The sequence below is a fragment of the Zonotrichia leucophrys genome, chromosome 5, assembly GCF_028769735.1.
Source record: "Zonotrichia leucophrys gambelii isolate GWCS_2022_RI chromosome 5, RI_Zleu_2.0, whole genome shotgun sequence".
In the NCBI taxonomy this organism is placed as follows: domain Eukaryota; kingdom Metazoa; phylum Chordata; class Aves; order Passeriformes; family Passerellidae; genus Zonotrichia; species Zonotrichia leucophrys.
In genome coordinates this window covers 59332437-59346293 of record NC_088175.1, presented here as the reverse complement: position 1 = coordinate 59346293, position 13857 = coordinate 59332437, and the positions used below count along the sequence as shown (strand labels likewise).

Here is a 13857-nt window from a genome sequence, read left to right as displayed (position 1 = left end):
CCTCACATGCTGCAGGAGGCTTTGCCCCTCACCCGTGAGGGCTGGCTGCTCTCTTGGCTCCTTCCCCGACCCTCAGGAAAATCCCAAAGCTCTGCTTCCTCCCCTGCTCCCCTTCCTGAGTTGTCTCAGTCCCTGTGCTGTGCCTGACACCTAAAAGCAGATTTTATGGTGATGAATCCACCATGAGCAAGGCCTGGCTGGGACAGGATGATCCTGCACAGCTCAGGTGTCCCAGAGTTTGTCTGATCCCAAAGCAAGGCTGCAAACTGGAATCCCAGAATCCCACCATGGTTTGGCTGGAAGGGACATTAAAATCATCTTGTTCCACCCCTGCCATGGCAGGGGCACCTCCCACTGTCCCAGGCTGCTCCAGGCCCTGTCCAGCCTGGCCTTGGGCACTCCAGGCCCCACCACCCTCACAGGGAAGATTTTCTTCTCCATATCTCACCTAAATCCACCCTTTTCCAGCTTAAAACCATCCCACCTTGCCCTGGCACTCCAGGCCCTTCTCTGAAGTCCCTCCAGGCTGAGATCCAGTCCCTGAATTGATTTACAGACTTCAAATATCCTTCCCCACAGATTGCTCTGTAACATTGGTATTTATGAAAGAACAGGAGTTCATTAAAAAACAGCACTTCTAACGAGATTAATGAGCTTCTCCCCTGCTCTTGCATTTCTGGTTTAACCCTGTGTGTGCAAAGCTCTGCTCTGCCTTTTCTGTGCCTCTGGTCCATCTGATTTCCAGTCCCCAAGGAGTTCTGGCTTTGCTTTAACTCACACAGCTGCTGCTCTTGTCATTGCAGATCGACACTAAAGCGAGCTGGGCCACCCCCTCTGCCCCCCAAGGTGAGAAATGTGGGATTTGAGGGATTCAGCCAGGCTGGGATGGCCTCTGGTTCTGCATTCTGCCTCTGGTACTCCATCAGAGAGGAAGCTCTGAAATGATTCTGCTGTCAGATGTTTTGTTTTCATGGAACCACGGATCTCCTGAGCTGGGAGGGACCCCCAGGGATCATTGCAGCTCCTGGCCATGCCCAGAGCCCCAAAATCCCACCCTGGGCATCCCTGGCACTCCTGGAGCTCTGGGGCTGTGCCCATTCCCTGGGCAGCCTGGGCAGTGCCAGCACCCTCTGGGGGAAGAACCTTTCCTGAGATCCAACCCAAACCTGCCCTGGCACAGCCCCAGCTGTCCCTGGGTCCTGTCCCTGCTCACCAGGGAGCTTTTTTATCTCTTGTAGTGCCCAAAATCACTCACACATTTCAGAGGCTGATACATTTTTGTGTAGCAGCAGTGTGACTGAAATTGAACTTGCCTGAGCTTTGTTCTTCCCAGGTCCATTCCCAGTTCCTCACTTTTCCCCTGTCTGGTTCCCTGCAGCCAAGGATGAACAATTATCCCGAGGAGAACCTCCCTGATGACAACAGATGCCAGACAATAAAACACTTCCCAGAGTGCCAGGGCAGAGCCCCAGCAGCCCACAGGAGACAGAGCATCCCAGCCTGTGGGCCCCAGGCAGACTCCTGCCCCGTGGGGATGACCAGCAGCATCAGCAGCCCTGGGCTGCTCACAGCCAGATACAGCGACCTGGGTGAGTGTTCACCTGCCCCGAGCTGCCTGGCACCTGGGGAAAGGAATTCTCCAGAGCCAGCTGTTCCCAGAAGATAATATCTTAAAACAAGCTGGTCATGAGGTGAAGTTTTCCTTTTTCCATGTGTGGTTCTTGTCAGAGCCATGGTGGGAATGTTCTCCCCAAAACAGGGACACAGCCATCAGTGCCATTACTGGGTTGCCTGCAGGAGCAGGGGAAAAACAATGGATGTGTGGGGAGGGCCTTGTTACAGGAGAGAAACAGTGGATGTGTGGGGAGGGCCTTGTTACAGGAGAGAAACAAACAGTGGATGTGTGGGGAGGGCCTTGTCACAGGAGAGAAACAATGGATGTGTGGGGAGGACCTTGTTACAGGAGAGAAACAAACAGTGGATGTGTGGGGAGAATCTTGTTACAGGAGAGAAACATTGGATGTGTGGGGAGGGCCTTGTTACAGGAGAAAACAATGGATGTGTGGGGAGGGCCTTGTTACAGGAGAGAAACAAACAATGGATGTGAGGGGAGAACCTTGCCACAGGAGGAGAACAGTGGATGTGTGGGGAGGGCCTTGTTACAGGAGAGAAACAGTGGATGTGTGGGGAGGGCCTTGTTACAGGAGAAAACAGTGGATGTGTGGGGAGAACCTTGTTACAGGAGAGGAACAGTGGATGTGTGGGGAGGGCCTTGTTACAGGAGAGAAACAGTGGATGTGTGGGGAGGACCTTGTTACAGGAGAGGAACAGTGGATGTGTGGGGAGGGCCTTGTTACAGGACAAAAACAGTGGATGTGTGGGGAGAACCTTGTTACAGGACAAAAACAATGGATGTGTGGGGACAATCTTGTTACAGGAGAGGAACAATGGATGTGTGGGGAGAATCTTGCCACAGGAGAGAAACAAACTGGATGTGTGGGGAGAACCTTGCCACAGGAGAAAACAGTGGATGTGTGGGGAGGACCTTGTCACAGGAGAGAAACATTGGATGTGTGGGGAGGACCTTGTTACAGGAGAGAAACAAACAAACATTGGATGTGTGGGGAGGGCCTTGCCAGGAGAGAAGCAATGGATGTGTGGGGAGGACCTTGCCACAAGAGAGAAGCAATGGATGTGTGGGGAGGGCCTTGCCACAAGAGAGAAGCAATGGATGTGTGGGGAGGGCCTTGCCACAAGAGAGAAGCAATGGATGTGTGGGGAGGACCTTGCCACAGCTTTATTCAGTGGGATTTGTCCCAGGGACTGTGTGGATAATGGGAAATGAGCAGCTCAGTGCTGGGAAGGGTTCAGCTCCCCGAGGTGTGGCTGTGCAATGTCAGAGCTCACTCCTGCGCTCCAGCTCAGCACAGGGGAGAAGAGATTTTCTATTTCACTGTGTGAATAAGCTGCAAACCTTGTGTGGGCTCCTTTTCAGGCAATGGCAATGGGATGCTGAAACACATCGAGGAGAACGCAGAAGGACCTGGACAAATCCCTCAGCTGCCACGGAAAAAGGAGAAGAGAGATTTCCCTGTAGGTGCTGGGACTCTGGGGCTGCTGGCACTGTCATGTCCTCCAGCTGATCAGTGCACAGGAGGGGTTTTATGATTTTCTTTCTTTCTTTCTTTCTTCCCACAGAAACCAGCAATCAATGGTTTGCCTCCGACTCCGAAGGTGCTGGTAAGAAATCCATGGGCACTGGGAGTTATGGAAACCTCCTCTCTCTGGGGTGGGATAAGGCACCATCTCACTTAGGGGGATTTTCTGCAGCTCACAGCCTTTTCTGGTGCTGAATCCATAATATTTGTTTCCATTTTTTTTAAATCTTCCTGTCGCTGTTCAGTCTGGATGGGAAGGGTTGGAGGCTCCCCTGGCTCCCTCAGTTGTGATCTCCAGTGGCAGCCCCTGCTGAGGCACAGAAATGGGAAAAGCTTCTAGTGATGGCTGGGTTTTGCCTGTTCTCCCTCCATGTGCCATTCTATAAGCACTCAGTATTCATATGATTTTTATATTCAATAAATAACAGTCAATATTCAGATAATATAGAATAATTCAGATTGGAAAAGCTCTCTAAGATCACTGAGTCCAACCATTCCCCAGCACTGCCAAGGCCACCACTGAGCCATGTCCCCAAGTGCCACATCCACATGGATTTTAAATCCCTCCAGGGTGATTGTTCTTACCCAGTAGGTACCTAAAGTTGTTGATACCATTTTGAGCCCTCTCTGCATTTTTCAATGTCCATTAATTCCAATTAAAAGGTGTGAAATGCAGTGTGTGTTGAGCTGTGTGTGAGTGACCAGGAAATCAGCTCTTCACACTCTAAATTTGTTTCAGGTTTCAGTTTTGGTGTCTTTCAGATGGGAGCCTGTTTTTCCAAAGTCTTTGATGGTTGTCCTTTGAAGATTAATTGTGCAACTTCATGGATACATCCAGATACTAAAGGTGAAGTTGTGTTAGGTTTGGTGATGGGCTGGGAAAGAAAACAATTTGTAAAGTTATTTTAGCTTTGCATTTGAAACTCCCCAAAGTGGGAAGGGAATAATCCTTTTGCACTGATTTTTCAGATCAGTACATCATCTTTGGCACAGAAGAAGGGATCTACACTCTGAATTTGAATGAACTTCATGAAGCAACCATGGAACAGGTGAGTTCTGGAGGGCTGAGCACACAGCACAGATTTGGGGATGTTTTGGGGTGTGAACTTTGGCGCTGGAGGAGAAGGTGCATACCAGGCTCTGGAGCTTAAATGGTTCCCATCAAAGCCAACAAGGAAAACCTGAAAATTATTTGTTCCCTGACCTGCCTGTATTTTTTAGTTGCTGCTTGTCAGATCTTGCATCTCCTTGGAGAGCAGTTCGCTGCCCCTCTCCCTCCATGCCATCCCCACTAGGTGGCACATGGCAGCTCCTTGCATGCAGAGCCCTCAATCCTTTCATTCAGCTGCTGCTGTTATCCCCAGGAAGCTTTTCCTGGGCTTTCTAACCCTTTCCAAAGCCATTTCCTGCAGTCATGCTCTTAAATCTGGTGTTTCAGAGTCAGGATGTTCTTGGAATCTCCTTCCCTGTGTATTATCCTAAATTATTTCATCTGACAGTCCTCTCTGGGCTTTTCCACGTGCTTTTTTATTGCCAGTGAAGGGTTGGCTGTGCCAGTGGTGGGCAGGGAGAACATTCAGTGCACTTCAAACCAAATTTCCTTTTCCCTGAGAGCATTCCCAGCTAGCAAAGGTCAGGTGTGACCGCCTGAAACCCCACAGGCTTCTGCCACACCGCTGTTCCCACATTTCCTTTTATCCATTTGCTGATTTCTCCCCTCCAAATGCACAGTCTGAAGTGTTTCTCCAACTTTTAATTCTGCTTACATCTTCCGGACACCTTCCTGCCCAAGGTTAACATCTCCCAGTGCCAGGAGGATCTTCTTTATTCCATTTGTAGTTTTTCAGTGGAAACACTGAATAAACCCAAAGCTATTCTGTTGAACAGAAAATTCCTGTGGGGTGCTCAGGGTTTGTGTCCAACCAGTTGGATCTTTGCTTTCCACACTTTCTCCTACACCTGTTTTCTTACTTTGCACGTGGGAGTGGCACATGGGACAAAGTGTTCTGGAATCATGGAATGGTTTGGGATGGAAGGGGACTTAAATCCCATCCAGTGCCACCCCTGCTATGTGCAGGGACACCTCCCACTGTCCCAGGCTGCTCCAAGCCTGGCCTTGGGCACTTATTCCAATATTCCATGGTCTGTCTGTGCTAAGTAAGGATCCAAAACAGGGAATAAACAGGAAAATGGGATTTTCTGCAATGTGGATCCCTGCAGGAATGGTGGTAGAGGTGGAACAGACAGAGAAAATCCTAGTTAAAAGTTTCTGTAGGTTTTTATTAATTGAATTATTTTCTTTTTTCCAGTTATTCCCTCGAAAGTGCACCTGGCTGTACGTTATCAACAACACCCTGATGTCCCTGTCAGGTGAGTGACAATACAGGGGAAATGATTGCAGCTATAAACGACCAGGAACATTTAAATCATGATTATTCTATTCTATTCTATTCTATTCTATTCTATTCTATTCTATTCTATTCTATTCTATTCTATTTTTATATATTTAATTTGTATTATAAATTATAATATATAAATATATTGATTTATAATTTATAATATAAATATTTTATTTATTTATATACTATGTAATAGTATATTTATATACAGTAAAGTATATATACTATATAATATATAATAGTATAAAATTTTATGTATTTACATACTATATGATAGTGAACATATTTATTTATATACTATATAATAGTATATAATACTATATAATAGTATATAAATAATATTTATATACTGTATAATTGTGTATATATTATTTATTTATATACTGTATAACAGTATATATGATATACTATACACTATGTATTATTAATTTCCTATAATTTATTGCTATTTTGTAATTGCAGCCTTTTAAAAATGTTTGCATAAAACCAACTGTAATTAAATGAGCTCTGATCTTCTCTATATTCATTATTATTTTTATCTTGATTTATTTCTCTTCATATCTGGGCTTGACCTACCTGACCCCTGTTTGCAGAAGGTAATTTTTCCATATTTGCATTTTCCTGAACAGTTCTGTGGTGGAGGAGTGGCTGAGATGTCACCTGTGCTTTTCTCTCTTGCAGGGAAAACATTCCAGCTCTACTCCCATAATTTAATAGCATTGTTTGAACAAGCCAAAAAAACAGGATTAGCTGCTCATATTCAAACCCACAGATTTCCTGACAAAATATTACCAAGGTACAAACCTTTCACTTACAGATAATTATTAATAAGATAAAATATCCATAAATTGTGTTGGTGTGTGAAGGGCCCCATCATCTGTTATTGATGCATTTTTTGGTGATTCTTATTCCAGGAAATTTGCCTTAACAACCAAGATCCCTGACACAAAAGGATGCCACAAATGCTGTATAGGTGAGCAGGCAAATTGTCCCTGGACATGGCATTGCTGGAGCTCATTTCTTTTTAATAAAATTAAGATTCTTTGTTTAGGAAAAATTGGGGAATTGGGAATTCAGCCTGGAGATGTTCCAGAGTGACCTAACTGGGGCATTTCTGTGCCTGAAGGAGCTGCAGGAAAAATGGAGAGAAATTGTTGGCAAGGGAGGGAGTGCCAGGCCAAGGGGGATCCCGCTGCCAGAGGGCAGGGATGGATGGGATTTTGGGATTAAAGCATTCCCAGAGCCCTGGCACACCCACAAACAGCATTTCTGCTTTGTCACCTGGCTCAAGGTGCGACCCAGGTCCTGCCCTTAGCGAGGAAAACTTGAATATTTTCCTCCAGGAAAGGATCAGTAGGAATAAAAATTCTGGCAGCCTGAGAAGGCAGAGCTGTAAGTGCAGTTTGAAGGGCACAGAAAGAGTTAAAACTTGGGAAGTTGTGGGTTTGTCCTGTCCTTTCCCTGGTGAAATCAGAACCCTGGAATTACCAAAGCTGGAAAAGCCCTCTGAGATCATCCATGCATTCCCCCAGCACTAACCCACATCTGCAGATTGTGCCTTTGCACCCCTAAAATATAAATATTGTAAACATAAATATTAATTATAAATATAAATATATAATGTATATTATACATTAAAATATAGAAATAGAAATATTATAAATGTAGATATAAATATGAATATTATATATATCAGTATAAAGCTGCACACTTGGAGAGCCTGTTCAGCTCATCTAAAGTGCCCCCAACAGGCACATTTACAGATAATTCCTGAAATCAGGCTGCTCCTGTGTCCAGCTAAGCTTAAAATCCACCCCAAACCCTGGCTCTTGCATTTCATGGGCTGTCAGAGCTCCCAGGAGTTTCCCACTTTCCCTGCTTGGGGATTTATTCCAACCCCAGGGAGGGGCACTGAGCTTTTCTGCGCTCTCACCTCTGAACTGGGACCCCAGGAATGTCACTGGTTGTTAATTAAAGCTGTAATTGGGTTTATCTGGAATGTGGCACAATTTAATCCCTGGGGGTGTTGGAATGGGAAGCCAGAAGGCAACAAGTGGGAAACTGAGGGAACAAGATGAGCTTAAAGTCCCTTCCAAGCCTAACCTGCCATGAGCTGATTTTATAATGCTGTTTCTTAACTCATTTGTAAATATAGCTGTAGGGTTTTTTGGGTTTTTTTTTCCAAGGATGAACTTGCTGTGCTTTGAAATGACTGTTTTCTGGTTTTTTTTTATTTGATATAGTACGAAATCCCTACACAGGCCACAAGTACCTGTGTGGTGCATTGCAGTCTGGAATCGTCCTGCTCCAGTGGTATGAGCCAATGCAGAAATTCATGTTAATAAAGGTGAGCAGTCACTGCTGGGGGAGTGGTGAAAGAGCCTTTGCAGAGTTTGGGGTGGAAGCTGCACCCCAGGCTGGGGCCATCTGTGGCCTGTGAGCGCTTGGAAATCTGGCTGGACACATCCTGACTCAGAAAATCTTGTGACTGAAGTCATTCAAGTAATATTCAAGTTATTTCAGTGCTGGATCAAGCCCAGCGCTGGCAATAATACACCACAATTCACCTCTGCCCAGCTTCAAAAGCAGGGAAAATTCTGTATATTTATGCAATAGAAAATTTATAAATATACACTAATACACAATAATAATGTACAATACACAATATATATACACAATAAATTTCTACTCTGTACACAGAGTAGAAATATACCATTTATAAATATTCAGTAATACACAATAACACAGTAATGTGCAATACACAGTAATATACAATAATATTTCTAACTATATATAAATATTTATATACCAAGTATATTTTGTATGCTCTGTATATTTATAAATATGCTCTGTATATTTAACTATATAATATTAATATAGTATTAATATTAATATATTTTCTATTTTAGGCATTTTAAATATAAATAAATCTATTTACAAATAAATACATAATATATAGTAAGTTATATATTATATGTAATATATAATACCTATTATATATTATACTATAATATATAATTGATTATATTTCATAATATAATATAATGTAATATAATATAATATCATGTAATGTAATGTAATATAATGTAATATAATGTAATATAATATATAAATATCCAAAATAAAATTGAATATACAAAAATAATAACTAAAATATCTTTTAAAAATATATTTAAGAAATTTGTTCTATACTATATATATTACATATATAATGTATATGGTATATAATATATATAATAAATATCTTAAATATATTTTATTAAATATATTTATTATGTATTTTATTATTAAAAATATAATTACTATAAATATAATATACTAATAGTATATATACTATTAGTATATATAGAAATATATATATAGTATATATATTAGTATATATAGAAATATACACAGGATATTTCTAGAAATATTATTATATTTATATTAATATTATTATATCTATACTAATTATATTTATAGTAATAAATACAAGAGAAATGTATTTAATAAAAACAATTTAATATATTAATTATATATTCTACATATAATATATATATGTAGTATATATATAAAATATATATTTTTATAAATATAATATATATATATAAATATATAAAATATATAATATTATATATTTTACATATAATATATGTGTATTTATATATAAAAATATATATATTATATATAAAAATATATATATTATTATATATAATATATATAAATATATAAATATATAATATATATTTTACATATAATATATATGTATTATATATATAAAAATATATATTATTATATATAAATATATATATTTATATATAATATATATATATAAATATATATAATATATATATTATATATTTTACATATAATATATATAATCTCTATAAATATATATAAGTATTATATATAATATATATAATTAATATATTAAATTGTTTTTATTAAATATATTTATCTTGTATTTTATTACTATAAATATAATTAGTACAGATATAATAATATTAATATAAACAGACGAATATTTATAGCAATATCCCGTGTGTATTTCCACTGTGTGCGCGCTGTTGCAGAGCCATTCCCCGGTAAGACAAATGCAGAGCCGCTGTTTTGTTTTGGCAGCACTTTGACTTCCCGCTGCCCAGCCCGCTGCACGTGTTTGAGATGCTGGTGATCCCGGAGCAGGAGTACCCCATGGTGTGCGTGGCCATCTCCCGCGGCACGGAGCCCGGCCAGGTGGTGCACTTCGAGACAATCAACCTCAACTCTGCCTCCTCGTGGTTCACCGAGATCGGGGCAGGTGAGCCCCGGCTCTCCCCGGGTGCTGTGGGACCTGGGGATGCTGGGAATTCCTTCCTTGGAGGGCTTTGGTGCCTGGGAGTGCTGGGAGTTCCTTCCTTGGGGTGCTTTGGTACCTGGGGATGCTGGGAGTTCCTTCCTTGGGGTGCTTTGGTGCCTGGGAGTGCTGGGAATTCCTTCCTTGGGGTGCTTTGGAAAGCCTGGGAGTGCTGGGAATTCCTTCCTTGGGGTGCTTTGGGAAACCTGGGAGTGCTGGGAATTCCTTCCTCGGGTGCTGTGGTGCCTGGGGATGGTGGGAATTCTTCCTTGGAGGGCTTTGGGAAACCTGGGAGTGTTGGGAATTCCTTCCTTGGAGGGCTTTGGTACCTGGGAGTGCTGGGAATTCCTTCCTTGGAGGGCTTTGGTGCCTGGGAGTGCTGGGAATTCCTTCCTTGGAGGGCTTTGGTGCCTGGGAGTGCTGGGAATTCCTTCCTTGGGGTGCTTTGGGAAACTTGGGAGTGCTGGGAATTCCTTCCTTGGGGTGCTTTGGTGCCTGGGGATGGTGGGAATTCTTCCTTGGAGGGCTTTGGGAAACCTGGGCGTGTTGGGAATTCTTCCTTGGAGGGCTTTGCTGCCTGGGAATGGTGGGAATTCTTCCTTGGAGGGCTTTGGGAAACCTGGGAGTGCTGGGAATTCCTTCCTTGGGATGCTTTGGTACCTGGGGATGGTGGGAATTCTTCCTTGGAGGGCTTTGGGAAACCTGGGAGTGTTGGGAATTCCTTCCTTGGGGTGCTTTGGAAAGCCTGGGAGTGCTGGGAATTCCTTCCTTGGGGTGCTTTGGAAAGCCTGGGAGTGCTGGGAATTCCTTCCTTGGGGTGTTTGGTACCTGGGAATGGTGGGAATTCCTTCCTTGGAGGGCTTTGGTACCTGGGAGTGCTGGGAATTCCTTCCTTGGGGTGCTTTGGTACCTGGGGATGGTGGGAATTCCTTCCTTGGAGGGCTTTGGGAAACCTGGGAGTGCTGGGAATTCCTTCCTCGGGGGCTTTGGTACCTGGGAGTGTGGGAATTCCTTCCTTGGAGGCTTTGGAAACCTGGGAGGTGGGAATTCCTTCCTTGGGTGCTTTGGAACTGGGAGTGCTGGAATTCCTTCCTTGGGGTGCTTTGGGAAACCTGGGATGTGGGAATTCCTTCCTTGGGGGCCTTGGTACCTGGGAGTGCTGGGAATTCCTTCCTTGGAGGGCTTTGGTGCCTGGGAGTGCTGGGAATTCCTTCCTTGGAGGACTTTGGTACCTGGGAATGGTGGGAATTCTTCCTTGGAGGGCTTTGGTGCCTGGCAGTGCTGGGAGTTCCTTCCTTGGAGAGCTTTGGAAAGCCTGGGAGTGCTGGGAATTCCTTCCTTGGGGTGCTTTGGTACCTGGGAGTGCTGGGAATTCCTTCCTCGGGTGCTTTGGTAGCCTGGGAGTGCTGGGAATTCCTTCCTTGGAGGGCTTTGGGACCTGGGAGTGTGGGAATTCCTTCCTTGGAGGGCTTTGGTACCTGGGATGTGGGAATTCCTTCCTTGGGGGCTTTGGAAATGGGAGTGCTGGAATTCCTTCCTTGGGTGCTTTGGTGACCTGGGAGTGCTGGGAATTCCTTCCTTGGAGGGCTTTGGATGCTGGGAGGTGGGAATTCCTTCCTTGGAGGGTTTTGGTACCTGGGGATGGTGGGAGTTGCTTCCTTAGGGTGCTTTGGGAAACCTGAGAGTGCCGGGAATTCCTTCCTCGGGTGCTTGGTGCTGGGATGGTGGGAATTCCTTCCTTGGAGGGCTTTGGTGCCTGGGATGGTGGGAATTCCTTCCTTGGGTGCTTTGGAAACCTGGGAGTGCTGGGAATTCCTTCCTGGGGGCTTTGGGAACCTGGGGTGCTGGGAATTCTTCTTGGAGGGCTTTGGAACCTGGGGATGCTGGGAATTCCTTCCTTGGGGGCTTTGGATACCTGGGAGTGCTGGGAATTCCTTCCTTGGGTCTTGGTCCTGGGATGTGGGAGTTCCTTCCTTGGGGTGCTTTGGGATACCTGGGAGTGCTGGGAGTTCCTTCCTTGGAGTGCTTTGGAAAGCCTGGGGATGGTGGGAGTTCCTTCCTTGGGATGCTTTGGTGCCTGGCAGTGCTGGGAATTCCTTCCTTGGGGTGCTTTGGTACCTGGGAGTGTTGGGAATTCCTTCCTTGGGGTGCTTTGGGATACCTGGGAGTGCTGGGAATTCCTTCCTTGGAGTGCTTTGGAAAGCCTGGGAGTGCTGGGAATTCCTTCCTTGGAGGGCTTTGGTGCCTGGGAGTGCTGGGAATTCCTTCCTTGGAGGGCTTTGGTGCCTGGGAGTGCTGGGAATTCCTTCCTTGGAGGGCTTTGGTACCTGGGGATGGTGGGAATTCCTTCCTTGGAGGGCTTTGGTACCTGGGAGTGCTGGGAATTCCTTCCTTGCGGGGCTGTGGGAAACCTGGGAGTGCTGGGAATTCCTTCCTTGGAGGGCTTTGGATACCTGGGAGTGTGGGAATTCCTTCCTTGGGGGCTTTGGAAACCTGGGAGTGCTGGGAATTCCTTCCTTGGAGTGCTTTGGTAGCCTGGGATGGTGGGAGTTCCTTCCTTGGGGTGCTTTGGTGCCTGGGAGTGCTGGGAATTCTTCCTTGGGGGCTTTGGGAAACCTGGGAGTGCTGGGAATTCCTTCCTTGGGGTGCTTTGGTACCTGGGAATGGTGGGAATTCCTTCCCTGGAGGGCTTTGGGAAAGCTGGGAGTGCTGGGAATTCCTTCCTCGGGTGCTTTGGTACCTGGGGATGCTGGGAGTTCCTTCCTTGGAGTGCTTTGGTGCCTGGCAGTGCTGGGAATTCCTTCCTTGGAGGGCTTTGGTACCTGGGAGTGCTGGGAATTCTTCCTTGGAGGCTTGGTACTGGGAGGTGGGAATTCTTCCTTGGAGGGCTTTGGGAAACTGGGAGTGCTGGGAATTCCTTCCTTGGGGCTTTGGACCTGGGAGGTGGGAATTCCTTCCTTGGGGTGCTGTGGATGCCTGGGAAGGTGGGAATTCCTTCCTTGGGGGCTTTGGTGCCTGGGATGGTGGGAATTCTTCCTTGGAGGGCTTTGGTACCATGGGATTTGCTGGGGCTTGGGATGATCTATCCTCCTGGGTGCTTGGTGCCTGGGGATGGTGGGAATTCTTCCTTGGGGTGCTTTGGGAAACCTGAGAGTGCTGGGAATTCTTCCTTAGAGGGCTTTGGGAAACCTGGGAGTGCTGGGAATTCCTTCCTCGGGTGCTTTGGTGCCTGGGAGTGCTGGGAATTCCTTCCTTGGGGTGCTTTGGAAAGCCTGGGAGTGCTGGGAATTCCTTCCTTGGAGGGCTTTGGAAAGCCCTGAGCATTGGCAGCTTCTGTGCCTGGGGCAGGTGGAAGCTGATCCCACATGGAGAGGGGCTGGGGACAAGGGATGGAGGGACAGGAGCCAGGGAATGGCTCCCAGTGCCAGAGGGCAGGGATGGATGGGAGATTGGGAATTGGGAATTCCTGGCTGGGCTGGAATTGCCAGAGCAGCTGTGGCTGCCCCTGGATCCCTGGTTGGACACGGTTTGGAGCAGCCTGGGACAGTGGAAGGTGTCCCTGAGATGGGATGGGATGGGATGGGATGGGATGGGATGGGATGGGATGGGATGGGATGGGATGGGATGGGATGGGATGGGATTTAAGGTTATTTCCAATCCCATTTATTCTCTAATTCCCCAATTCTCCATTGTGCTGATCTGCCCCACACCAGTACAAACTGTCCTTACAAAAAAATCTTTTATTTTCTGAATTCCTTTAAACATCAGTCAGACCCTGCTGGTTGGGGTCTCCTTTGTGGTTCCAAGCTCCTTCCTGGGACCCTGCTCCTTGCTCTCCTTTCCTGCATAAAAACTCCCAGAAATGGATTCTTGTCCATCCTCCAGCCCTTGGGGGAGGGTTGTTATCTTCAGCAAAGATTTGGGTTATTTTTAAGACCCAGTTGATATTTTGCAGCTGCTTTTCTCCTTTGCCTTTGTTGGATGT

The 13857-nt window shown here is 45.2% G+C and overlaps 1 protein-coding gene across 1 annotated transcript in view; it reads left to right on the top strand.

Moving 5' to 3' along the window:
- The window catches only part of MAP4K5 (mitogen-activated protein kinase kinase kinase kinase 5), a 73847-nt gene that overhangs the window by 53175 nt on the left and 6815 nt on the right, over positions 1–13857 (top strand). Inside the window, exons 16-27 of the mRNA XM_064715926.1 lie at positions 804–846; positions 1379–1589; positions 2996–3093; positions 3199–3240; positions 3921–4005; positions 4128–4207; positions 5468–5528; positions 6151–6153; positions 6239–6353; positions 6472–6530; positions 7801–7904; positions 9659–9836. Coding sequence (XP_064571996.1) covers positions 804–846; positions 1379–1589; positions 2996–3093; positions 3199–3240; positions 3921–4005; positions 4128–4207; positions 5468–5528; positions 6151–6153; positions 6239–6353; positions 6472–6530; positions 7801–7904; positions 9659–9836 — 1079 coding nt within the window. The remainder of the gene's footprint in view (positions 1–803; positions 847–1378; positions 1590–2995; positions 3094–3198; positions 3241–3920; positions 4006–4127; positions 4208–5467; positions 5529–6150; positions 6154–6238; positions 6354–6471; positions 6531–7800; positions 7905–9658; positions 9837–13857) is intronic.